The sequence below is a fragment of the Jatropha curcas genome, chromosome 6, assembly GCF_041381405.1.
Source record: "Jatropha curcas cultivar XTBG-Jc1 chromosome 6, XTBG_Jcur_1.0, whole genome shotgun sequence".
NCBI classification, from domain to species: domain Eukaryota; kingdom Viridiplantae; phylum Streptophyta; class Magnoliopsida; order Malpighiales; family Euphorbiaceae; genus Jatropha; species Jatropha curcas.
Window position 1 is genome coordinate 77,381 of NC_143156.1, and position 24,298 is coordinate 101,678.

The 24,298-nt window shown below is 35.0% G+C and overlaps 3 protein-coding genes across 4 annotated transcripts; 2 read left to right on the plus strand and 1 right to left on the minus strand.

The window, feature by feature from the left end:
- Window positions 1–54: 54 nt before the first annotated feature.
- On the plus strand, window positions 55–1,982 carry LOC105650332 (uncharacterized). The gene is made up of 2 exons (XM_012237213.4): window positions 55–265; window positions 1,472–1,982. Exons 1-2 carry the CDS (start codon window positions 132–134, stop codon window positions 1,716–1,718), a joined length of 381 nt encoding a protein of 126 aa, XP_012092603.1. The 5' UTR covers window positions 55–131; the 3' UTR covers window positions 1,719–1,982.
- A 190-nt stretch (window positions 1,983–2,172) lies between these two features.
- LOC105650333 (ecotropic viral integration site protein) lies at window positions 2,173–3,715 on the minus strand. 2 transcript variants are annotated; one of them, XR_001047673.4, is made up of 4 exons: window positions 3,467–3,715; window positions 2,807–2,914; window positions 2,353–2,694; window positions 2,173–2,257 (listed from the first exon to the last, which is right to left on the minus strand). XR_001047673.4 is itself a non-coding variant. In XM_012237214.4 (3 exons), exons 1-3 carry the CDS (start codon window positions 3,530–3,532, stop codon window positions 2,473–2,475), a joined length of 396 nt encoding a protein of 131 aa, XP_012092604.1. In that variant the 5' UTR covers window positions 3,533–3,714; the 3' UTR covers window positions 2,261–2,472. The 2 variants fall into 2 exon arrangements, 1 of the variants encoding a protein (XP_012092604.1); XM_012237214.4 differs by lacking the exon at window positions 2,173–2,257 and having other exon boundaries at window positions 2,261–2,694; window positions 3,467–3,714.
- Window positions 3,716–6,667: 2,952 nt separating this feature from the next.
- Window positions 6,668–24,191, plus strand: LOC105650334 (callose synthase 1). Its single transcript, XM_037640943.2, has 43 exons — window positions 6,668–7,025; window positions 7,727–7,953; window positions 8,372–8,472; window positions 8,760–8,881; window positions 8,968–9,055; window positions 9,203–9,313; window positions 9,407–9,523; window positions 9,615–9,707; window positions 9,795–9,886; window positions 10,100–10,226; window positions 11,403–11,540; window positions 11,685–11,761; window positions 11,838–11,931; window positions 12,800–12,922; window positions 13,044–13,161; window positions 14,473–14,807; window positions 14,890–14,942; window positions 15,032–15,092; window positions 15,667–15,748; window positions 15,829–15,878; window positions 15,978–16,064; window positions 16,413–16,550; window positions 16,642–16,736; window positions 16,841–16,925; window positions 16,999–17,159; window positions 17,276–17,399; window positions 17,489–17,586; window positions 17,672–17,798; window positions 18,136–18,287; window positions 18,875–18,984; window positions 19,097–19,222; window positions 19,353–19,421; window positions 19,505–19,694; window positions 19,814–19,973; window positions 20,579–20,698; window positions 20,779–20,897; window positions 20,997–21,080; window positions 21,560–21,672; window positions 21,761–21,990; window positions 22,110–22,907; window positions 23,012–23,062; window positions 23,342–23,527; window positions 23,620–24,191. Exons 2-43 carry the CDS (start codon window positions 7,767–7,769, stop codon window positions 23,866–23,868), a joined length of 5,841 nt encoding a protein of 1,946 aa, XP_037496871.1. The 5' UTR covers window positions 6,668–7,025; window positions 7,727–7,766; the 3' UTR covers window positions 23,869–24,191.
- The last annotated feature ends 107 nt before the right edge of the window (window positions 24,192–24,298 follow it).

The following is a 24,298-nucleotide window of genomic DNA, read 5'->3' on the forward strand; positions in this document are numbered from 1 at the left end:
AAAGTAAAAAAAAAAAAAAAGAATGCTCTGTGTGAAGAGCAAATATATAAATCCTTGTCCTGGCCTGTCAAAATACATTCTGACGATTGCGGGGCACCTAAAAGTTAAGTCCAAGCTATAAAAGGAATCAAATGGCGTCTCTCTGTGCCGCCCGACCATCGCAACTGGTTCAACGCTTCAATCCAACTACTAAAGCTAAATTTACCTTCAGCAGCAGCGCTGTCAAACTTACTACCAGAGTCTGTCACGCCTCTTCCAACTCCAGGTACTTACTCTCCACTTCAATCTAAACCCTCGTATTTTGGGTTTTCATTCCTATCGATGATGCTGTACTAATTTAACATATTCACGCACTTCCAAATTTTTGCTTGTTTTGGTGGGTTTTTGATTTCTAGTTTTCTAAGTAGAAAGTCACTTTCTTTATTCATCAATCATGGAGAAAATGAAAATCTGTGTTTCAACGAGTCCACCCAATTTCTTAATTTAGTATATTTTCTTGTGAATTTCTGAGTTCAGATTGTTCCTTTCCAGAATAAATTTATAGGTCACTGTTTGTGTGTTCTCGAAGTAGGAAGTCACTTGCTTCAGACCTTTTCATTTCATCAATGGTGGTGAACATGAATGTGGTTGTTGGTTGTGTGCTTTACTTTTTGTGGGATTATTGCCGTTTGTTTTCAACGCTTGGTATCAGGTAGTTTGTGTCATTCAAATGAGAAAAGTGGAATAACTGCCGCCATCTCATTTACAGGCAAGCAGATTTTTGGTTTTGTTCTTTTTTCCTTTTTTTTAAAGAAAAAAAAAATGGTATTTGTTTTTGATTAACCTGTGATTGCTACCTTGTTGGTCCTTGCTTCCTCAGCTGTGATTGCATCTTATATCATCACATTGTTATTCTAGATGATTTAAGGTAGCAAATAAGATTGTGATTATGATAAGATCTTGTGGCTCTTATTTGATTGCTTCTGAAAGATGCTAGTGCCTAATGGTGTAAGCATTAAATTAAGAAGCTCTGCGAAAATTTGATATGCTCAGCATCCTCTGTAACTTGAACATCGAAGACGTCACTTGCAAATTAGTTTTGGTCATCCGGTTTTACATTAAGGTATGAGCTAACCATCAGTAAACTTGAGCAAATATAGAATTGAAATGTCAAACATTAGGCTCACGTTAGGATTTGATTATTGAGTTCCTTTGTTTCAAATTGAAGTTTGTTCTGTATAAACTTTTTGATGTTTGCTTTAAGATTTATGGTACGTCCACCACTGTGACTTTCAGAATCTTATATTAGTCTATAACTGAGTTCATGCCAAAGAAAACGGATGAATATTCAGAACTTGTTACAATTTACTCAACATCACGTTTATTTGTAGGTAATCAGATACCTAAACTAGTTAGTATGGAACTTGTATGCTGCAACTAAAGTCAACCTTCTTTCTTGCAATTATTTAAAATTGTTCTTTTCTTCATCCAGGTTCAAGAATACTGTAACATTGCAAGGAAGGGAAAGGTTACTTGTTGCATTTGCATCAAACTCTAGTCCTCCTGGTGGAGATTCCATCAAAGATACATCTGATAGGATCACAAGTAATGCCACCCAAGGCCCTCCACTCCTAACTTTTCTGGCAGGATTCCTTGTTTTTTGCATCATATGCTGGATTTTTGGATCTATTATAATGTGGCTGTTCGGACTAATAGTTAATGTGCCTCCTTCAAAGTAGGCTGAATTTGTACTGTTAGTAATGTTGAAATGCTATATATGCCTAGCTTCTCTGCACTATTGAGGCAGAAATTTGATCAAAAGAAAAGGAAGCAGAAAAGCAAAATCATAGCAGTAGGTGGAATGAAATAAATCTAGTATGCTATGTAACTATCGTATCCATTAATGGGTTAGCCATGATTTCTGTCTTCAGCACTATGTTAATTATATGTAAATGTTATACTCTAATCTAGGTTGTGTATGATATAGTTAAATTTTTGTTCCATTCTGTTAAACTTATCGTTCCTTCTATAACTGTCATCATGATAGCGAAAATTTTCACCTAGAAGTTTGGGGAGCTTGTACACAAATTAACCTACGAGCCATAATGGCCAAGAAAATGGTCTTCATGACCAGATATCCATTACTACACTGGCTCCTTCAAATGGTTTGGCCAAATGCATAACAAAGACTAGTTTTTACGTCACCAATAGAGAAACATTCTGTCTGAGAAAAAATATGGTCCTCTGCACCAACATTCCACAGAACCAACATGCCTGTCTGTTATCAGTAAATGGTTCCATAATTAACCAAATCAGCCAAGAAATGCACAACATTATCAATTAAATGGGAAGAACAAGATGGACATGACTTACATTCCAAGAAAGCAGAAAATTAATCTTATTGTTGTTGAAAGATAGAGCAAATGCAGAAGGTCATAAAAGGGCACTGCTTCCCACAAAAAACTTAAATTCTCTGATTGGGGATTGCAAAAGTTAATCAGCACTTTTCGCCGTCTCTTGTTGAGCATCATCTTCAAGTGATCCTGTAAAATTTCTCCGCTCATCAGCAGTAGCTGTAATAACTGGCATCCAGACATCAGCAGTACCACTCAAGATTGACTGCACCTGTGGATCTGCAGCCATTGCTGATGATATCATTTCATCAACATCATCCAATTTTGCTGATAATTTATCCAGCTCCCTTGCTATTTCCAGCTGTCAGTAAAAATGAACAACCACGAGAAGAGACTCTATATAAGAGAATGTTTATCTCAAAAAAGGATTGCGGGGGGCAACAGAAACATTGCAGCAATTGATTTTTATTCACCTCATCAAGGCTCTTAGTTGACTTTGTAGGAACTTTTGTAACCTCTAATCCAAGTGCTTCAATTTTGGATCGCAATTCAACTTCTTCCTGATTAGTTATTGACTCTACCTATAACAATTAAGAAGATTAAGATTCACAATACATGGTCAAGGTATAAACTTTAAACATTAAGTAGTCACCAAGTTATGCCTCTGTCTCAAATTTTGCACCCAAGATAGATATTAGATATTGGAGTTCATCTTAGCCTGTCAGCAGGAAATTCAACACAACTACACAAGATTACATCTATTTAAATTTTTCCGTTCAAAAATTGTAGATTCTACACAATTAGCAGCTCATTACATAAAATTTATACAGGATCATATTTGCAAAGAGATCACAGAAGAACTCAGAGCCATTGCTAAAAAATTCCTAAAACAAAAAAAGTGAAACCAAACTAAAGAATCAAACTAAAGGCAGAGTCTTCCTAGCTCAAGCAGACACCCCGTCATAAATTGATGAAATACAGAAAATATTATCAAATCAACAGAAAAAAGCCATTTCAATTAAACCCATATGCTTTAAATTATGCCAAATTCTTTCTCCTAAATCAATTAACCAGTACGAGTTAAAGAAAAAAGAAAAAGCATTGATCTGTGTGGAGTTGAAAAAGAAACGCACTTGCTGGAGAAGGTTGGACAGGAGCTGAAACAATTGCGCATCTGCTTTGCCTTCGTCTTCTGCCATTTCGGATTTCTCCCCGTCTTTTCGCTTCTTTCTAATTTCTTGTTACGTTTTTGTCTAGGAAATAAGCGCGTGTAGGCACGCCCTTTCAGTTCATTGACATGTGTGACGTGTCCTTAATGGCTGATTTTCAGGAATCAGACATCCGTTACGAGGAAAAGTTCCCCTCTAACTCATATACAAGTGGCGGGTTGTGTAAACCGGCAGTTTAGGGCTGATCTCAATTCCTCTTTAAGCCGGCTTCAGTCACAGCATCAATACGATCCCAATTTTACAAATTAAAAAAAATATATATATTGGGAATCGGATTGCTTAAAATTTCTAATTATGCAAGAAATAGAAACATTCTGTTAACTTTGCCCCATAATATTTGTCACATTCAGAACTGCACATCTTTAAGAAAATTTTATTTAAATTTATAATAAATTATTAAGTAAATTGACTATATTATCCTTAATTTAATATTATTTTTTTAAAAAAACCATTAAATTAAGTAATAATTATTGGTCATATAAAAAGGATAAGTATAAAAAAAAACATTTATTACTCTTTAAAACCATAAATATGACAAATATTTTGAAATAAACTATTTTCTGAAATATAACAAGTATTATGGAACATAAATAGTATTAGAGAATTAGTAAGTGCATATACAACTTGATAATCAATTGAGATTGTACGAAGGATAAAGGTGGAAAAAAGCTCAAGAGGAACTGTAACTTGTTGGATGTTTCTATATAAAATGCTTTTGTTTACTTTTGAAAAAAAAAAAAAAAAAAGACTCCACTAGGATTTTAAAAATACCAAAAAAGTCTTTAAAAGTGTAATAGAAACTCATTCCTTTGTGTTTAAGCAATTATCCTTCAATTCATAATAGAAATTCTTAAAGAAAAAGGTTAGAAAAACTCAAATTGGTATTCACAAATCTAATTCCAATAGTCTTGCAATTGCTATGATTGATTAGAATAAGGAAGGTAAAAGGAGAAAAAGAAAAGGGAAAGACTTGAATAAGGTGTGTGTGATAGTTTGGGTTCTGATTTTAGGTGGAAGATGCTTTCTCTCGAGGGAATTTCCTTTAACTTTGGTCTCCGGTGGGCTTTAGTGTCCTTAACTTCCATTCCAAGTAACATACGGACTATGGCTCAGTTGGCAATATTGGTTAAGTATATGGGAAGAGTTTTCAGTTCCGATCCCTACTAAACACACCTCTATAGGGAGAGGCGAATAGTTTTAACTGTAATTAGGCCCTGAGTCGAATTAGTCAGTTCCTAATAATATAGTCCGAATACTGATGATTCACACAAAAAAAAAAAAAAAAAAATCCCTCCAAATACTGATAGTTTTACAAAGAAAAAACTTCACGCGAAATATAAATACACTCTTATTAAATGCATGTTAGTTGCATGAAATACTGGCATGCCCTAATTGGAAGCCTCGATGGAGAAATGAAAGACTATTTGCCCTAATTGGAAGCATCAATGGAAAAATGAAAGAATATTATTCTAATTAAAGTTGCTAATTTCCCAAAATGATTTTTGGCTGTGAATATATCCTATGCTTGCATTAGCAAAGGCTATCTTTTCACTTAGCTACTTTTCATATATCTTTTTGCAATAATCAAAAGGACAAGACTCCCATAGCAACATATAGTACTAGTATAGGATAAGAAGCATGTCACCTTATTCCTTATTTCATTATCATAATTAAATTAGTTGGTGAAATAATTAAAGTCAGCCATCTTTGTGGACTATCAAGTTTAAATGTGTGAATGTGTTAGGTTAGGTCCTTCACTAACAATAATATATATATATATATCTATATATATATATATATAGATTCACTCTCTCATCAATTATACTTCCTTAGACTATCCCGCAATTATTCATCAATTCCACAAGTGTCTACCTTTTTCATCTTGATGATGCATAATTAGATAAAGATGTTTTTTTTTTTTTTAATCGGGAGGTGTAATTCCTTTGGACGGTAGAATATAAATGTTTTGTTGGTGATAAATACGCATTTTTTTAATCAATAATGAATTTCTATTTTTCCTTTTTTATTATTAACAGTTAGAAAATTTTACAAAATCAAGCATTTACATTCCGATGAGTAGATCTCTCTGTACATTCAAACTTAACTCGGTAATGGTAAATGAAAAAATATGATAAGATAATACATTATTATAAACGAGTTACAAAGTAAAATCAAATCTAAGCAAGAAAAGGAGTTTTTACCTCTACTCTCTTGGCCAAACCATCTACAAAGTGGTTGCTAACTCGGCTCACCTTACTCATTTAGCACTTGCCTAACTTGTGAGTTTTTTTTTTTTTTTTCTCAAAACTTTTGTTATACTTTTCAAAAAGCTGAGAAGTTGATCAATATGTTTAATTAACTTTTGGATTCATCCACTTTTTTTTTTTTGTCTCTTCTTTATAGTTGTGCTTTTATTTATATATAGCAATAACACTATCTGTAGGAGTATAAAATTATAATAATCCTTGTGATATTGAGATCTTGTGAATAGATAATCTCATAAACTAATTTGTACCTTTTAAAAAAAAAACAAAAAAGTTAGGCTTACCCAGGAGAGGAAGGCTTGGGTTTTAGTGGTTCTTTTAGTTCTTTTCTACTAATCAAATGGAAAATGAGAAAAGATTAGTTAGTTTTCACCATCTTTCATTTTCTTGAAAATGAAATTTCACCGCAAGAACAAATAGATAGAAAAATGAAAAAAAAAGAAAGAAAAGAAATTGATATAACAACAAGAGACACTATTACGTAAACCGAAGCAAACGGGTGGCTGAACTGAGTCCAACAACGTCCAAATGTCTCTGCTTAGGCAGAGTCATGATGAGTGACTCATGTCATGTGGAACTCAACCAGACGACATAGCAACCCAACATATGCCTCCCATAGGAGCAGCAATCATGTGAACTCAAACCCACCAAGCAACCTCAAAAGTCCAAACTTTTTGCTCTACGGATTGGTAATGGTACTACGGATTGATCAGGTCAATCTCCCGCTTGGCATTAACTCGCAAGAAATTGTTGTTAATCAATCCACTACAGTTGTTTTAGTGGAAAGTTCTTTTCTTTCTGGCATTATATATTGTAAACAAAAAGACGAGAGCATGTTAAAGTATAGTGAGGTGTCAGGTTCTCATTGCACAGACGAAAATGTAAACGAAGAGCGCTTATGCCGTAGACTAGACTAAAATACCACTTGCTTGCGGCCATCGCATTCTTCTTCTCTTCCGTTGTTTATAGGTTCCACCTTCTTCTAGCCTCTTCAAGTATCCTTCACCAATCAATTACTCTGTCTCATATTTATATCTGCATATGTAATATATATACACTTTAGAGACTTCCCAAACTCTCTCTTCTCTCTTTTGTTCTGTTCTGTAAAGCAGTCGGTTTTTGGAAGTGAAGTGTTTGGGTTGGTTGATCATGCACAGCATAGCTTGTTATTGAAGCTTTTGGTATCTGTTTGTCAACTGGTAGTCTTTTACTTGCTTTCTCTTCCTCTGTTTTGCTGTCTCTTCTATAATTGTTTGCTTAGAAAAGCTAGGAAGGCACAAAGTTCCAAATTTGACTCAGAAATAAATTCCCAAACTGAGCTTGTAATCCGCTTATATCACTTTATCAACTTGCTGAAATAGACTGGGAAAGTATGCTTAGTTTCTCTGGATTGTTTTGGGTTTTATTGGCAACCAAAAAGAGGTCAGAGTTCGCCCTGGGATGGATTCTTGTGTTCTCCCACCGGAAATGAAAAAGATTATTTTTTTTTTTCCTGATTGGTGCCGTGAGGGGAATATTTTCTTTTTGTTTACCAGTTCCATTACTTCTCTTTACAGTAATTTGGAAGGATTTCCTTTTGTCTCTGTTTTGTTGCTGAACAACTGGATGAAAGAATACAAGAAAAGAAAACAAAACTACATTTGGTAGTTGAATTGGACTTCACTCGGTGGTTCAATAATGAAATTCTGTAGGCTTAAGACTTCAATTTTTTGATTCGTTTCATGTGATAACTTTGTAATCAAACAGAATGGGCAACTCAACTTGGTGATTCTGTGGGTTTGGGTTCGGGCTTAGGGGTTTGTTAGTGATTTCCTTTTTTATTTCTTTGTTTGTTCCTATACACACGCACAGATATACACTTCTTTTGTTTACCATTTTTATGTTTCATGATTCATGACAGAAATAGGGAGGACTTAAGTTGATCGCTGGTGGTCTAAAATATGTCAAGTAGAAGGGGTTCTGATCATCAACCGCCCCAGAGGCGGCTTCTGCGGACTCAGACAGCTGGTAATTTGGGAGAGTCCATGTTGGATAGTGAGGTGGTGCCTTCTTCACTGGTTGAGATTGCTCCAATTCTCCGTGTTGCTAACCAAGTAGAGGCTAGCAACCCTAGAGTTGCTTATCTCTGTAAGATTCTATTTCATTTGTATTTTGGTAATGTATTTGATAAACAGCATATTGAACTATTAGAGGAAAAAATTAATGTAATTGGAAAATAATTTTGATATCTTAGCAGAAAGGAAAGTTCTTAGTTGAAAAGATTGATTTTGGATTTTTCCCTCTAACATCTTCCTATTTGAGAAGAATGATGCTATTACATATACTGTTTGCTGATTGGAGAATAGTCAAGATGATATCTTGAATTTTGCATCGACTGTCTTTTCTTATGACTTTCTTTTTGGGGGCTGTCTCTGCAATATGAGATGTATTGTAGCATTTTTTTGGTTATCGAATAATGATCTCTCTATAATTGCAATGCTGTTCTTTGTGAACTCTAATTCATATCTGAACTCCCGTCACTTACTAATATGAATGTTGGACATAGGTCGATTCTATGCCTTTGAGAAAGCTCACAGATTAGATCCCACTTCTAGTGGGCGTGGTGTTCGACAATTTAAAACTGCACTTTTACAACGTCTTGAAAGGGTAAGCTCTCATTTTTTGTATCCATGATATCGATTTTTTGCTTGATCATATGCAATCTTATCTTTTAAGAGGGAGAGACTTGGTGGAATATTATCCCCTAATCATAAGAAATGTAATTCTGGTGGATAATAATTTCACAATGATATTCCTATTGCAAAATGAATATCTAGAATCCCAAAATGTGCCTTGGTAAATAGTTCCTAGCTCTTCTCTTAACATTTCCCTTTTTTCTGAATGATCTTTTTTGAGTTGCATGAAAATACTGTTAATTCGTTTGTTTTCTCCAGGAAAATGAAATTACAATGAAAGGAAGGACAATGAGTGACGCACGAGAAATGCAAAAATTTTATCGGGATTATTATCAAAAGTATATTCAAGCTTTACAGAATGCTGCTGATAAGGCTGATCGGTAACCTAACTTTGAGGTTTCATATTTTGATCTATTTGCTGATTCTACTATATGGGCATCTGATCATGTCTTTGTCTCCATTCCAGTGCTCAACTTACAAAAGCATATCAAACTGCTGCTGTTCTTTTTGAGGTTTTGAAGGCCGTCAACCAGACAGAGGCTGTGCCTGATGAGGTTAAGATTGACCGTTTTTAGCATTGCAAATATTTGCATATCATCTCAGTTTGTTAGGTGGTGTTAGGCATCTTGAAACACACATCTGTTGCATATGTGATGTATGTATAATATATTATGTTCTTTGCCCTTCCTTTTTGTGTATAGATTCTGGAAGCCCACACGAAGGTCGAAGAAAAGACAAAGATATACGTACCTTACAATATTCTTCCTCTTGATCCTGACAGTCAAAATCAGGCTATAATGAGATATCCTGAGGTTGCTTCTGTTTATGCTCTGGCATGTTTGGTTTTTCTAGTTTTTGCCCTTTAGACACAGCTGAATTCGCTTATTTGTTTCTGTAAATTGCAGATTCAAGCTGCTGTGTCGGCACTTCGAAATACCAGGGGTCTGCCATGGCCAAAGGGCTACAAGAAGAATGTAAATGAAGACATTTTAGACTGGCTTCAAGCTATGTTTGGTTTCCAGGTTAACTGATTAATGTGCAATCCATTTCTTGGTAAGCCTGTGGTATATATCTGGTTATTTATTATATATATATTATAATATCCATATGCAGAAGGATAATGTGGCAAATCAGAGGGAACATTTGATCCTGTTGCTTGCAAATGTGCACATTCGACAATTTCCAAAGACTGATCAGCAACCAAAGGTTTTAATTTACTTCTCATATTGATTGGGCACACGAATTTACTTTATTTAGGACTAACTTTCTTGGTGATCAATGTCTCCTGTCTAGTTGGACGACCGTGCTCTAACAGATGTGATGAAAAAACTGTTTAAGAACTATAAAAAATGGTGCAAATATTTGGGACGCAAAAGCAGCCTTTGGTGAGACTTCTAAGCTCCAAACAAAGTACTTTATTCTGCCATCATTATTCTATTGTGATGTTGAGTTGGTAACTCAGGCTTCTTGTACCCAGCAGTAATTGTGTCTTCTATCTGTCTGTTTTGGTCATAACTCAGGGCATTGCGCGTAACTTTTTGTTATTTTTCTTTTCGTATGTTATAATTTTTTTTTTTTTTTTATTGAACTGGCAACAGGTTGCCGAAGATTCAACAGGAAGTGCAGCAAAGAAAATTACTATATATGGGTCTATATCTTCTCATCTGGGGAGAAGCAGCAAACTTGAGATTCATGCCAGAATGCCTTTGCTATATATATCATCATGTATGCATAGAGATTGCTTTCAACTTGCAGTGACGTATTTAAACTTCATAATCTCTTCATCCTTCAAAACGTCATTTCTTTACTTAATTTTTAGCATTTTATCATCAACCTTGCTGCATATTTCTCCTTCTCATTCACTTTGTTAAATTTGATAAAATCTTCTTGAATATTTTCTTTCTAGGATTTTATCTGGCTTTGACATATTTATGCTGCATTTAGTTTGGGGAAATCTGTAAACTTCTCTCTGACTATTGTAGGATAACCAATTTCTAATAAGAGAAAAAATTTTTTTTAAGGAAGAAAAAATGAGAAAGAAAGAAATCCTATGTGTTGGTGTCCGCCTATAAAACCCAACATTCAAGAACAATTAAATACATAAAGATTGAGTTCTCCTTTTATAAGATGTTATACATTTTCTAAAATTTTTAATTGCTGATTACATCAATTGAATTGAAAACTGAAATAAATTTATGGAGAAAAATTTCACTTGATTGCAAGGTGTAACACTTGTATATGGGTAAGATCATAAGGATAGCTGATATACAATCTTGCGTTCTACTTCTGACCAGTATCCCCAACTTTAATTTTAGAATCATCCGAGTTTTCTATCGAGATAACAAGAGATTATTTCATAAATTTTTTGATGATTTTTTCAATTTGCTGGATTTTTATGTGCCAAATCATTATATATTGCCAAGAACATGCACAGACTACAGAGATAATCTAGGGGAAAGAAGCGGATAAGCCATATAATATATTGCAAAAGCATGGCTTTTATTCTTCAATCTTTGGTCATGAGACATGGGAAAAATGCTAGATAGAGGCATCTATTTAATTTACATAGGTATGCAGTTTGCACGTGCTGTAATAGGAGAAACCCATGTGCATAGTTATGTTAACAACAAAAGTTTGTAAGTGATGTCTTCTGTTGGATATACTATAGAATTGAGGTTCTAAGGCTTATTCATATGCCAAGCAGATAACACAGTGGTGCATCCATGTACTTTTCATGAATTAGTATGGAGAAACAACAACTATCTCTTGCTTAGCATATTGATTGATAACGCATTTGCATTTTCATACCCGGTATCATGTCATCCACTATGATCCTCTGAGTCACAAAACTTTTGAATTTATTATTTTTATTTTTAATACACTGGACTTGAATTTTTGTAGATGGCATTTGAATTATATGGAATGTTAGCTGGAAGTGTCAGTCCAATGACGGGTGAGCATATAAAACCAGCATATGGAGGTGAGGATGAGGCTTTCTTGAAGAAAGTGGTAAAACCAATATATCATACAATAGCAGAGGTATGCAACTGTACTTTTTTTTTTTTTTTTTTTACCTTGAATATTAGTTTAGTAGTATCATTATATTTTTTCAAGTTTTAATTATTATATATATATATATATATATATATATATATATATTATTCAATTGTTGGTATTGTGCAGGAAGCCAAAAAGAGCAAAGGAGGAAGGTCAAAGCACTCTCAATGGAGAAACTATGATGATCTAAATGAGTACTTTTGGTACGATACTTTTCTGTTTTTTCTCAGAATTTTCCTCTGTTTTTAGATTGTAAATTGTTTTCTTGTTGTCAAACAGGTCGGTCGATTGTTTTAAATTAGGTTGGCCGATGCGTGCTGATGCTGATTTCTTTTGCCCACCTGCAGAGAAGCATCAAATTGATAAAGATGAGGTTGGTTTACAATTGCAGGGCATGTTCTGCGTTTGTTTGCTGTTCTCGTAAATCTTCCTCGTGTTGAATTAATGACTACTTGGTTTCATTGTTAACATTTTGCACATGGTCCTTCATTTTGGTTAATTAAGTTTTCTTGATGATAAAATTGTAGTGTCAAGATGGTACAATCAAAATTATCTTTTGGGGGGCCTCTTGGGACAGGAAAATGGGGCTTCTAACTTGAAGCTATCTGGATGTTGGTTCCTAGAAGCCTCAATAGTTAGTGAGGCTGGTGTTTGAACATGAGGTGTTCACTTTCGTGGGTCGTATTTCAGCACATGTTTGAATACATGTCCCTTAAACATGCTTTGAATATCAGCCATTACCATGATTGTTCTTTCTGCATGTTGGCAACAGGGTCATCTGGCTTAATGTCATTCTAGTTGCACAATAAAGCAAGAAGGCAGATTGCATTTGGAGAAATAAAAAATGTACATTGGAAATAAATTATCTCCTTGTAATTGTTAATAAGATAAAATAGTTTATACTGGCACGCAGTCACTTAGATAAGCTTACCTATGGTCTGCAGTGATAGACTAAGTGGTCAGAATTGCATGATTGATTTTTTTTTTTTTTCTTTTAAATTTTGGAATCGTCCTGGACTTATTATTGCAGAATAGTTTTTGCACTTGTCATTTTGTTGGTCATCTGACATATCGAAGGAGAGTTTATTTCTCCTGAATTTTGTGCCCTTTTTTTTTTTTTTTTTTTTTTGCGTAACTTACACCTGTTGAAAGTGGAAATATGATTATTATTTTTTTCAGCCTGAATTTGGTTTTGAATCTTTCATTTCTTATGATGGGTATTTTCTATTCATCATATTCAGGAGAAGAAACGAGAGATTGTGGATAGATGGACTGGCAAAGTTAATTTTGTAGAAATAAGATCATTTTGGCATGTTTTCAGAAGTTTTGATAGAATGTGGAGCTTTTTTATTTTGTGTTTACAGGTAAACTGAGTTGTTTCATGTTATCTTCCTTTTCGCATGTTCTCTTCTTCTTTTTGTTTATTCTTTGATATATTCTGTTTTCAACATAATGAATTGTGCTGGCATATGCTGTCCAATTAAGGCGATGATCATCATTGCTTGGAATGGATCGGGTAAACTGAGTTCCATATTTGAGGGTGATGTTTTCAAGAAAGTTTTAAGCATCTTCATAACTTCTGCAATATTAACTTTTGCACAAGGTAGACAACAATCAATCCTTGAGGTTCTATATTGGTGTATTACACGTTCATATTCTCATGCATTTAGTGCATGTTCCTAGACACTAAATAGAACGAAATTTGTTTTCATTGTTTTATTGAATTTTTATTTCATTTCAGCTAATATTTTCCAATATGTTCTAGAAACCCTGTTCTTAGCTTTTTCATTCATAGTCTCAGCCATGGTTTTAAATAATGGCCATTTCATAATGTATTACTTGTTTTATAATGGGATTTTAGCACACCGTTACATTATTTTCTTATATTAGCTAATCTTGATTGGGATAGCAATCCTGTAGAACTTTCCCACATTAACTTAGCTTCTGTTTGCAATTGCTGAATACTTTTGTCGCAGGTTGCCAAATCTTACAGTTGGCTTCCTGTTCTTCCCTCATTGCTTTGTATGATAGATCCTAGAGATTTGATTTGTGCTTCGTGAGCTCTTTGCCATCTATGAAAACCCCACTCCAATCGCTTCCATTAATAAAGTTGCAATTCTTGTACTCTGTCCAAGTTTGACGGTTACTTGAAACTCTTAGCCTTGTAGGTACTCCACAACTCCAACTTCCTTTTAACTGCAACCTGTCTTCATATATTAACATTGTGTCACATGCAATCAGTATATATCATGGGACATCTATCCTTTTGGATATGCTTTGTAAACTACATCAATGACCAATAAAAAAAGGTAAAATGGGTCAAGGATGGTCCATAGTGTAGTTCAAATCTTTTATGTTACCACCTACCATCCATACACTTGTGTTGGCCCTTTTTATCCTTAAAAACTTCCATATAACTAATAGATACAGCTTTCTGTTTCTAAACCCACTATAGAACCTTTCCTGAGAAATGATATGGAGGTTTTTGCTTTTTCTCTAACATTCTTCATTATTCATCTTATGAGAAATGTTGCCTTTATATAGTTTACTTTTCTGGTAAAAAACCGAGCTGGTTATTTTTTCAGTATTAGTGTCGCATCTTAATCTATGTTCCATACCTTCATTGAATCATGAGAGTACAACTAAGTAATTTGACCATCTTTGCATATCTCCCTTGTTCAGAAATGTAGGGACAAGGATGCTTCTCCATTAGTCAGGTCTCCTGAATATCTTGCATTCCTAAGATCCTTAACTTTGCAGATTTTGATTTAGTATGAACTTTTAGGTCTGAATATATAATATATTTGAGAGATTGTGGCTTAAATTTCCAGGGAAGCGCATTATATTGATCAACATGACTAGCTTTTGCTATTTAGTATAGTTGTGATTGATAAAGTCCTCTTGTTTTTTGCAGCTGTGATTGATATAATTCTAAGCTGGAAGGCAAGATGGACCATGCCATTTTATGTTAAACTAAGATATATATTGAAGGTTCTTTCAGCAGCAGCATGGGTCATAATTCTACCAGTAACTTATGCCTATAGTTGGAAAAATCCTCCTGGACTTGGACAGACCATTAAGAAATGGTTTGGCAATAGTCCAAGTTCACCTTCTTTGTTCATTTTGGCCATCCTTATTTACTTATCTCCAAACATGCTCTCTGCATTGTTATTTCTGTTGCCAATGGTTCGGCGGGTCCTTGAGCGATCAAACTATAAAATTGTGATGCTCATGATGTGGTGGTCTCAGGTATATAGAAGCATTTTTCACTGCAACTCTGTTCTGTAAAACTACTTATGCAGCTTCCCTCACTCACTTTGACCTCTTGCAGCCTCGTCTCTATGTTGGCAGGGGAATGCATGAGAGCTCAATTGCACTTTTTAAGTAAGCATCTGTGGGAGCTTGAGGCCTTAAATAATATATTTCTTTCTCCTGATGTTGATGATAAAGTATTATCTATTTCAATTCTGTAGGTACACTTTGTTTTGGGTTCTCTTAATTTTGTCAAAATTGGCATTCAGTTACTATGTAGAGGTATATGTTGTGCTCCTCCTCATTCCTCAAAATTAATAAATTTTATCAATGTAGCTAACAAGCTTTGCCTAAGTTAGTAATCTGATTTAAGTTGTGTTTAGATTTCCAATCTGATGAAATAGATTCATGATTCATCAGCATACTTTATTTCTGAAATGCTCAATTTTTCTGTGGTCTGAAACATAATAGCTTATATTACCATTTAAGAATAATGAGCATCTTACCATGTTAATAATGAGCCGGTCAATAAACTACGTACCTTAACTTTTCTGATAACATGTATTGCATTGTGATACATTACTGATCTTTTCATTTCATGTGGACTGTGGAGTATCTGGAGGCACGCTAAAAGCTTTTCTAGTTTGAGCATTGTGAACTTTGTAACTGCATTCTGAGAAAAAGGATTCCTGCCTGATGGCTGATGCTGGTCTAAACAGAAGTTTTATGCAAATATATTCATGAAATCCATTGTGGTCTAGGTGCTAAAACCAATGAAAAATAGTTATGTGGATAATTAACTTGTACCTGCATCTCTGTAGAGCCTAGGAAATTGAACTGAACCTCCTTTTTACAGATTAAGCCTCTTGTGGGTCCAACAAAAGCTATCATGAATGTTCCTGTGCGAACCTATCAATGGCATGAGTTCTTTCCTCGAGGTAATTAGGCAAGTGGAGTGCACTTTGACTTTGCTTCAGTGGTGGAAATGTTTTCTAATGACATCATTCTTCTTTTGCAGCCAAGAACAACATTGGAGTTGTGATTGCTTTGTGGGCTCCTGTTGTCCTTGTATGTAAATGTTTATTTTACTGCACAACGGCCCACATCTCTCCGTAAATTTTTTTCCTCTACTTATTTTCTGTTTAATATAAGTGATTCTTTTTGTAGGTCTATTTTATGGATATTCAGATTTGGTATGCTATCTACTTAACCATATTTGGGGGTATATATGGTGCCTTTCGCCGTCTTGGGGAGGTTGGTAAATCTTTTTTTTTTTTTTTTTTTTTTGTTTTTGGGATCTCAAATTTTCCAGCACATCCTCAAGGTAGAACATATTAAAAAACTAGTACTTCATAAGAAAATGCATACATTTCTGGTTTTGATCCTTTATTATCCTTAATTTGGTACTTCACTCTGTTGTATATATTTTACAGCACAAAACATAAATTCAAATGTCCGAAAGACATCAACCTGAATTATTTATGAAGAATCTCTGAAAGCTTTGGTTAAGTTAAAGAATATATGAGCTTCCTTCTGAGGATGGGCCAATAAATCGTTAGAACTTAACTTACTTACTAAGTCTTTATGTTATTCTGCTATCAGATTCGGACATTAGGAATGTTGAGGTCTCGATTCCAATCACTACCAGAAGCATTCAATGCATGCTTGATTCCACTTGAAAAGAGCGAGAAGATCAAGAGGAAAGGACTGAAAGCCACTTTTTCTCGTAAATTCACTGAGGTGCTTCAGCACACCCCTTCTCTCCTTTGGTTAGTGGCATTACCACTAATAATGACCCATAGCATCTTACTGATTTGACTGGTTATTTTAGATCCATTCCGACAAAGAAGAAGAGGAAGCAAGGTTTGCTCAGATGTGGAACAAAATAATCACTAGCTTCAGGGATGAGGATTTGATAAATAACAGGTATTGGAATGAGGACAATGGATTGGGAAATTTTTGCATTCTTTAAAGTGGTTGACAGTTCAACTGTTTGACTTTTACGATGCTAATATTTGCCAAATCTGCAGGGAGATGGACTTGATGCTTGTCCCCTACTGGGCTGATAAGGGTTTAGACCTTATTCAGTGGCCTCCTTTTTTGCTTGCTAGCAAGGTCTGTGATTCCTTACATCTATTATTCTGTTAGCCTCACACAAAAACCTACTCATACATTGAGGCTGTTACAGATTCCAATAGCATTGGATATGGCAAAAGATAGCAATGGAAAAGACCGTGAGCTGAAAAAGAGGGTGGCTTCAGACAATTATATGCACTGTGCAGTTCGTGAGTGCTATGCCTCATTTAGAAGTATAATCAAATTTTTGGTTATAGGGGGAAAGGAAAGACAGTAAGTTCAATAGTCCTATGGAATATTCAGTCAGATGAAATGGAACTAAGTTTACCTGCCATGATGTATTACACTTTTTGATTTTTGATTTTTTTTTTTTTTTTTTTTGCACTCAGGGTTATAGATGATATTTTCTTCAGAGTTGATGAGTACATACAAAAAGACACTTTGATAACAGAATTGAATATGAATGCTCTTCCAACTCTCTATGAACACTTTGTGAACCTTATTGAATATTTGGTACCTTTTTTTTTCATACATACCTTTTGCATTTATGTAATAAGTTGAGGTTGTTTCCCCTCCTAATGGAAGTAGCCTAATTTCTGCAGTTAGCAAATAAGAAAGAGGACAAGGATAAAGTTGTCATTCTTTTGCTTGACATGTTAGAGGTGGTGACAAGAGACATAATGGAGGATGAGGTTCCAAGGTAAATTATGCAAATGCAACTCTCTTTCGTCAAACTCATCAACATGTTCATATGATATTTATAAATTTTTATGTTTCTTCTCTAGTTTGCTTGAATCAAGTCATGGTGGATCTTATGGAAAACATGAGGGAATGACCCCCCTTGATCGACAGCATCAGTTTTTTGGTGAACTAAACTTTCCAGTACCAGAGACAGAAGCTTGGAAAGAAAAAGTAACTAACTTTAACTTTTGACTGATGCACTTCGTGCAACAGATATTCTGCTTACTTTATATAAATGCTATCAAAGATTAGTTCCTTCTAGAGTTTGACTTGCATAGCTTGCAAACTCCAGGGTTATTCTGTTCTTTTATTCTAAATGGCTTTTACTTTGTTATTTGCTTAAGTTAACCATTGGAATAAATGAATATTGTCTTGGTGATTTGTCATCCTTTTTTAATGTCAAGACTCTGTTTTCCTCTCTTCAGTTTTCATCCTCTCCCCATGACTAGAAGAATGATTTGGGGATTTACATACATTAATCCCCTTATATGTTAATTTGATATTCTAGATCAGAAGGCTTCATCTGTTGCTCACTGTGAAAGAATCAGCTATGGATGTGCCATCTAACTTGGAAGCTAGAAGGCGGATTTCTTTCTTCTCCAATTCATTGTTCATGGACATGCCTCCTGCACCCAAAGTTCGCAACATGCTTTCATTCTCGTAAGATCTCTTCGCGTTCAACTTTACTGGATTGGAGGAATTACATTTTGCTTGCATGTATCAGGTTTCCATTAAAAAAGGAATTTCTGAAAATGCCTGCTGGTTTATGGCTCTTTCACTTAGCAAATTGTGTTTTTCTTTTCATACCATTTTAATACAATTGGTTTAATCTGTATGTTTAGGACAATTTCGATTTTTATCATAAAATGTTGTGTTTTATATAGTACTAATATAGTGTAAAAAGAAAATAATTATATGAAACCAAATGTTTCATTGATGGCATTTGTATGTGGCTAGAAGGAAAATAGTTCTTTATCTTGACAATAATTTTGATTTAGAAAAGATAAATGAATTGTCGATGTCATATGGATGTGCTGCCATTTGGTTAATTGCTTAGTTATCACATGGATAATAATCAAGCTTACCCACTTACTTTATGGCATATGAGTATCATGCTAAAGACATTAGTAATAAATGGTACTAAAGTGATTACTGACAAAAACCATATATGATGAAAGATAAAATAATAATAATAAAAAAAAACAGAGACATGTTCGTACTTTTCTTACATTTGTTTTGTTTTATAGTGTCTTAACTCCATACTATTCAGAGGAGGTTCTTTACTCAATAAATCTCCTAGAGAAGCCAAATGAAGATGGGGTTTCTATCCTTTTTTACTTGCAAAAAATCTTTCCAGGTTGGTTCATTTACTATCCCTTTGGTAATTCCATATCCATTTTGTTAATGGCACTCAGGGGTAATAATTCATCAAAGAATGATGGTGTTGCACATGTATGGAATTAAAACAGATGAATGGACAAACTTTCTTGAGCGGGTTGGCTGTATTAGTGAGGAAGAGCTCAGAGCAACTGAAGAACTGGAAGAAGAACTTCGTTTGTGGGCATCATATAGAGGCCAAACTTTGACCAAAACTGGTATAAGTTCTCCTCACTCTTTTACTCTCTCTCTGATAGCTGATAGACTTGAAAGTTTTTTGCGTTATCTTGATGTTCAATTGATAATGAGCACTCTATGCTTCCTACCCTCTAACTCTCAACAAATAAGTACGAGGCATGATGTATTACCGTAAAGCTTTGGAACTCCAGGCCTTCCTTGATATGGCAACAAATGAAGGTACTTAGTAGGAGCTCTCTTGTGTTGCAAATACCTCATCCCTTCTACTAACAGAATGTTTGAACATCTTTTCCTTTAATCAGAACTGATGAAAGGCTACAAGGCTGCTGAATCAAGTAGTGAGGAGCAGTCAAAGAGTGAAAGGTCATTATGGGCGCAATGTCAGGCAGTGGCTGATATGAAATTCACATACGTAGTGTCATGCCAGCAATATGGCATTCACAAACGATCAGCTGATCGTCGGGCTAAAGACATTCTGAGGCTCATGACAACGTAAGTTTCACTCCACTCTTATTTCAGTGATGCACAATCCTAGACATCAAATATCTTTTTGGAATATACACAGCTTGTCAGGAACTGGTGTTATTACTTTCTTGCTTTATTTGGTCCAGCTATCCATCTCTTCGTGTTGCATATATTGATGAGGTTGAGGAAACTAATAAAGAGAAATCCAACAAGATGGTTGAGAAGGTTTATTATTCAGCTCTTGTGAAGGCTGGTCCTCCAACTAGGCCTATTGATTCTTCTGAGCTGATTCAAAATCTAGATCAGGTACAAGTCCTAAAATTTTTGGTTTAAATATTTGAGTCCTCAGCACTTTGATTTATTAAAAAAATGATTTGACACTGATAGTACTCTTATAATCTGGTAAGTTTCCTTATAGTTTTTTTATATGTTTTAACTTTATTTCCCAGATTATAATACTGCAGTGGTCCAATCCTTTCTCCTTTTAGCACAGGAAAAAAAGTGTAGATTGTTTTGTTTGAGAGGAATTCTTGTGCAAATCCTTTTAATTGCATGGTAAATCTATGCATTAAATATGATAATCAAATGTAAGAGAAAAAGGGATATTACCACTATATTCTCAGAATTTCACCTTCAGATATCTAAATCTCAGTTGGAATACATCGTGGATAATAAGAGAAGAATTATTGTGCACTTTGTTTGAACAGTTTGGTCATTTAAGCTCCCATCATTTGATATGTGCATCAATGGTCCTATGATATGGGGTGTATGCAATTTCCATTGATAAGCATTTACATGGAAATATACTTGCACACGAAACATACACCCTCAAACAAGAATATCTGGGTCTAACCAAAGATGTTGATTCTTAGGATAAAGCTTCTAACTGCCTGCTTGAATTTCTTGCGTAGGAAATATATCGGATAAAGCTTCCAGGACCTGCAATATTAGGTGAGGGAAAGCCAGAAAATCAGAATCATGCTATTATATTCACACGGGGAGAAGGGTTGCAAACAATAGATATGAATCAGGTAACGGGTTTAATGGATAAAGTTGTAATTTGGAGAAATCCAACCTCTAAACTGACTTGAAAAAAAAAAAAACTGCACAGGATAATTATATGGAAGAAGCCTTCAAAATGAGGAACTTGCTTCAGGAATTTCTTGTAAAGCATGATGGTGTAAGATGTCCAACAATACTCGGACTGAGGGAGCATATATTTACTGGCAGGTAGGTGTTGCTTGGAAACTAAATTAAGGTAGCAGTACTTCTCACATATGATGATTTATTACATGGATTCATTGTGATGCTTTTATTGATCTGGTGCAGTGTTTCATCTCTTGCATGGTTTATGTCAAATCAGGAGAATAGTTTTGTCACAATTGGGCAGAGATTATTGGCTAATCCTTTGAAGTAAGATTCCACTTTTCTGTTACTTTGAAAAACCTTTCTTGATCTCCTTGTTAAAAAATCATATCTTATCCCTGTTATGCTTTAGAAGTAAAAAGATAAAAAAGAGAAGTAAATATCACATTGATTAGTAGGCTTGTTGACCAAGGTGAATAGCATTTTATGAAGTATTTGAAATACCAATTTTAGCACCCAACATAATAATCCAAGTGGTATGAATCAAATAAATTATTTTGGGAGCTGGCATTGGAAGTGGAGCACCACAATAAACATGGGTATAGCTGTAAGCAAGCTTAATTGTGGAAATGGTCTGCGTTTGTAATTTCAACAAGCTATAGTGATAGCAGTCTGGTGTTTCCTCTTCCATCTTATTCTATCTTCTCATAATGATGGATTTCATATAAAACATTTGTTTTCAGTTTTATTTACATTGATATCTCATGTCATGTGCTAAATTAATGATTTTTCTGCTCCTCATGCAGAGTTCGATTCCACTATGGTCATCCAGATATTTTTGATAGACTGTTTCACCTGACTAGAGGAGGTGTCAGCAAAGCCTCTAAAGTCATCAATTTGAGTGAAGACATATTTGCAGGTATTATTGTTGCTTTGTCTTTATACTGATAGATGTAATTTTATCTCGTTATGAATCCTTTTCACGTTTCTTGTGAATTTTTTTTCAGGTTTTAATTCGACATTGCGTGAAGGCAATGTTACTCATCATGAATACATTCAAGTTGGTAAAGGAAGGGATGTGGGCCTTAATCAGATTTCAATGTTTGAGGCAAAGATAGCTAATGGGAATGGAGAACAGACGTTGAGTCGCGACATTTATAGGCTTGGTCATCGATTTGACTTTTTCCGAATGCTATCCTGTTATGTTACTACTGTTGGTTTCTATTTCAGTACCTTAGTACGTGTGAATTATAACTCCTTTTCTGAATATGAAATCCCAATTCAAAATGCTCTGGTTCTTCTTGGAATGTGTAGTATGTCCAACTAATTCAAATTTCTTTGGTTCTTATTTGACAGTTAACTGTGCTCACAGTCTACGTATTTCTTTATGGCCGCCTTTATCTTGTTCTTAGTGGGCTTGAAGAAGGCCTGAGTACTCAACGAGGTATCAGGGACAACAAGCCTCTTCAAGTAGCTCTTGCTTCTCAGTCATTTGTACAGATTGGTTTTTTGATGGCCTTACCCATGATGATGGAAATTGGTTTAGAAAGGGGATTCCGTAATGCATTAAGCGATTTCATATTGATGCAATTGCAATTGGCCCCTGTATTTTTCACATTTTCTCTTGGAACAAAGACTCATTATTATGGAAGGACATTGCTTCATGGGGGTGCACAATACAGAGGTACTGGTCGTGGTTTTGTAGTGTTCCATGCCAAGTTTGCCGATAACTATAGGATGTATTCCCGCAGCCATTTTGTCAAAGGGCTTGAACTTATGATGCTGCTGCTTGTGTACCATATTTTTGGGCTTTCATATAGAGGTGTAGTTGCATACATCTTAATTACCGTATCAATGTGGTTCATGGTGGGGACATGGCTTTTTGCTCCTTTCCTCTTCAATCCATCAGGGTTCGAGTGGCAGAAAATTGTTGATGACTGGACAGATTGGAACAAGTGGATAAATAACCGTGGAGGCATTGGTGTACCTCCAGAAAAAAGTTGGGAATCCTGGTGGGAAAAGGAGCAGGAGCATCTACGATATTCTGGGAAACGTGGTATTATTGTGGAGATATTGTTGGCATTGCGCTATTTCATCTTTCAATATGGCCTTGTGTATCATCTCAGCATAATTAAGAATACCAAAAGTTTTCTGGTATATGCTTTACATTCATTTTGGTTGCCATTTACTGTGCTTAAGTTGTGATATTTATAAAGCAAGCAGAATATTTGGTCTTTAACATTTTATTGGAATTACAGGTTTACGGTGTTTCATGGATTGTGATCATTGTAATATTGCTATTAATGAAGGTGAGTTATATAAATTTTCAGATTTCTAATACATATTCTGAGTGTCAACTGCCCCACTGCTCCTCCCACCCCTAACAAACCACACCCCCCACCCAAATGCAGAAAAGAAAAGCCACACTTACACGCACCCATGCATGCAACATTTTGCATAGCAGCCTTGGTTGCAAAAATCTCAAACCTGATTTGTATAATGAGGTTATATATGTATTGCTGAGCTAATCTAGTAAACCTTCATTCCTGAAACCGGATTAATATTAACAATCACATTGGATACTACAGGCCATGTCTGTTGGAAGGAGAAGACTCAGTGCAGACTTCCAATTAGTGTTTCGGCTGATTAAGGGTCTAATATTCTTGACATTCGTTTCCATATTCATTACTTTGATAGCAGTCCTACATATGACAATGCTTGATGTTTTAGTCTGCATTCTTGCGTTCATGCCTACTGGATGGGGACTTCTGCTGGTCAGTGATTTATGATGCCCTTACGCTTTTCCTGTTTCCTTTTAATATTAGATATTTTGTGGGAATTAATATGTATATTTGATTTTTTTTAGATTGCACAAGCCTGCAAGCCTTTGATACAACATGCTGGATTTTGGGGATCAGTGCGGACACTTGCTCGTGGTTATGAAATAATCATGGGCTTGCTTCTATTCACTCCTGTTGCATTCTTGGCTTGGTTCCCATTTGTTTCTGAGTTCCAAACTCGTATGTTGTTCAACCAAGCATTTAGCCGAGGTCTACAGATTTCCCGTATTCTTGGAGGACAGAGGAAAGACCGATCCTCTAAAAACAAGGAGTAAATGGATCATAGAGAGGGATCATTATCTGTAATGTGGAATTTTCATAGAAGTCCATATTTTATACCTATTACATAAAAAAATTAAGTTGTTTACATATCTTTGTATATATATAGATATAAATATGACTATATTGTACAGTAAAATACTTAAATAACACTATGTTTTAGTCGCTGGAAGGGATTATGTATGTGTTGTTTGAAGTACTGTTAGATTAGTCGATAGGGCGTTGATCTGAATTGGTACAAGTTGCTAGTTTGCTTCCATGTTCTTTTGAGTTGAAGGGATATAAATACACGAGTCTATCAGATGGTTTGATGGTGTCATTTCTTGTACTTTATTATTGTCCCTTTTGTTTGTTTTTTTATCAGGTAAAGGATCAGTGAAGAATATATTTTAAAGCAGGGAATAATGCATCTGTATTCTACGTGTA

Bases quoted from the DNA above. Each gene is read 5' to 3' on its own strand.
- LOC105650332 (XM_012237213.4), top strand. From the start codon at position 132: ATGGCGTCTCTCTGTGCCGCCCGACCATCGCAACTGGTTCAACGCTTC. The intron at 266-1,471 runs GTACTTACTCTC...TTCTTCATCCAG, and splicing joins CACGCCTCTTCCAACTCCAG to GTTCAAGAATACTGTAACAT.
- LOC105650334 (XM_037640943.2), top strand. From the start codon at position 7,767: ATGTCAAGTAGAAGGGGTTCTGATCATCAACCGCCCCAGAGGCGGCTT. The intron at 11,762-11,837 runs GTACGATACTTT...GTTGTCAAACAG, and splicing joins GATCTAAATGAGTACTTTTG to GTCGGTCGATTGTTTTAAAT. The intron at 16,926-16,998 runs GTCTGTGATTCC...AGGCTGTTACAG, and splicing joins CTTTTTTGCTTGCTAGCAAG to ATTCCAATAGCATTGGATAT.
- LOC105650333 (XM_012237214.4), bottom strand. From the start codon at position 3,532: ATGGCAGAAGACGAAGGCAAAGCAGATGCGCAATTGTTTCAGCTCCTG. The intron at 2,915-3,466 runs GTGCGTTTCTTT...TAATTGTTATAG, and splicing joins TGTCCAACCTTCTCCAGCAA to GTAGAGTCAATAACTAATCA. The intron at 2,695-2,806 runs GTGAATAAAAAT...TTTTACTGACAG, and splicing joins CAACTAAGAGCCTTGATGAG to CTGGAAATAGCAAGGGAGCT.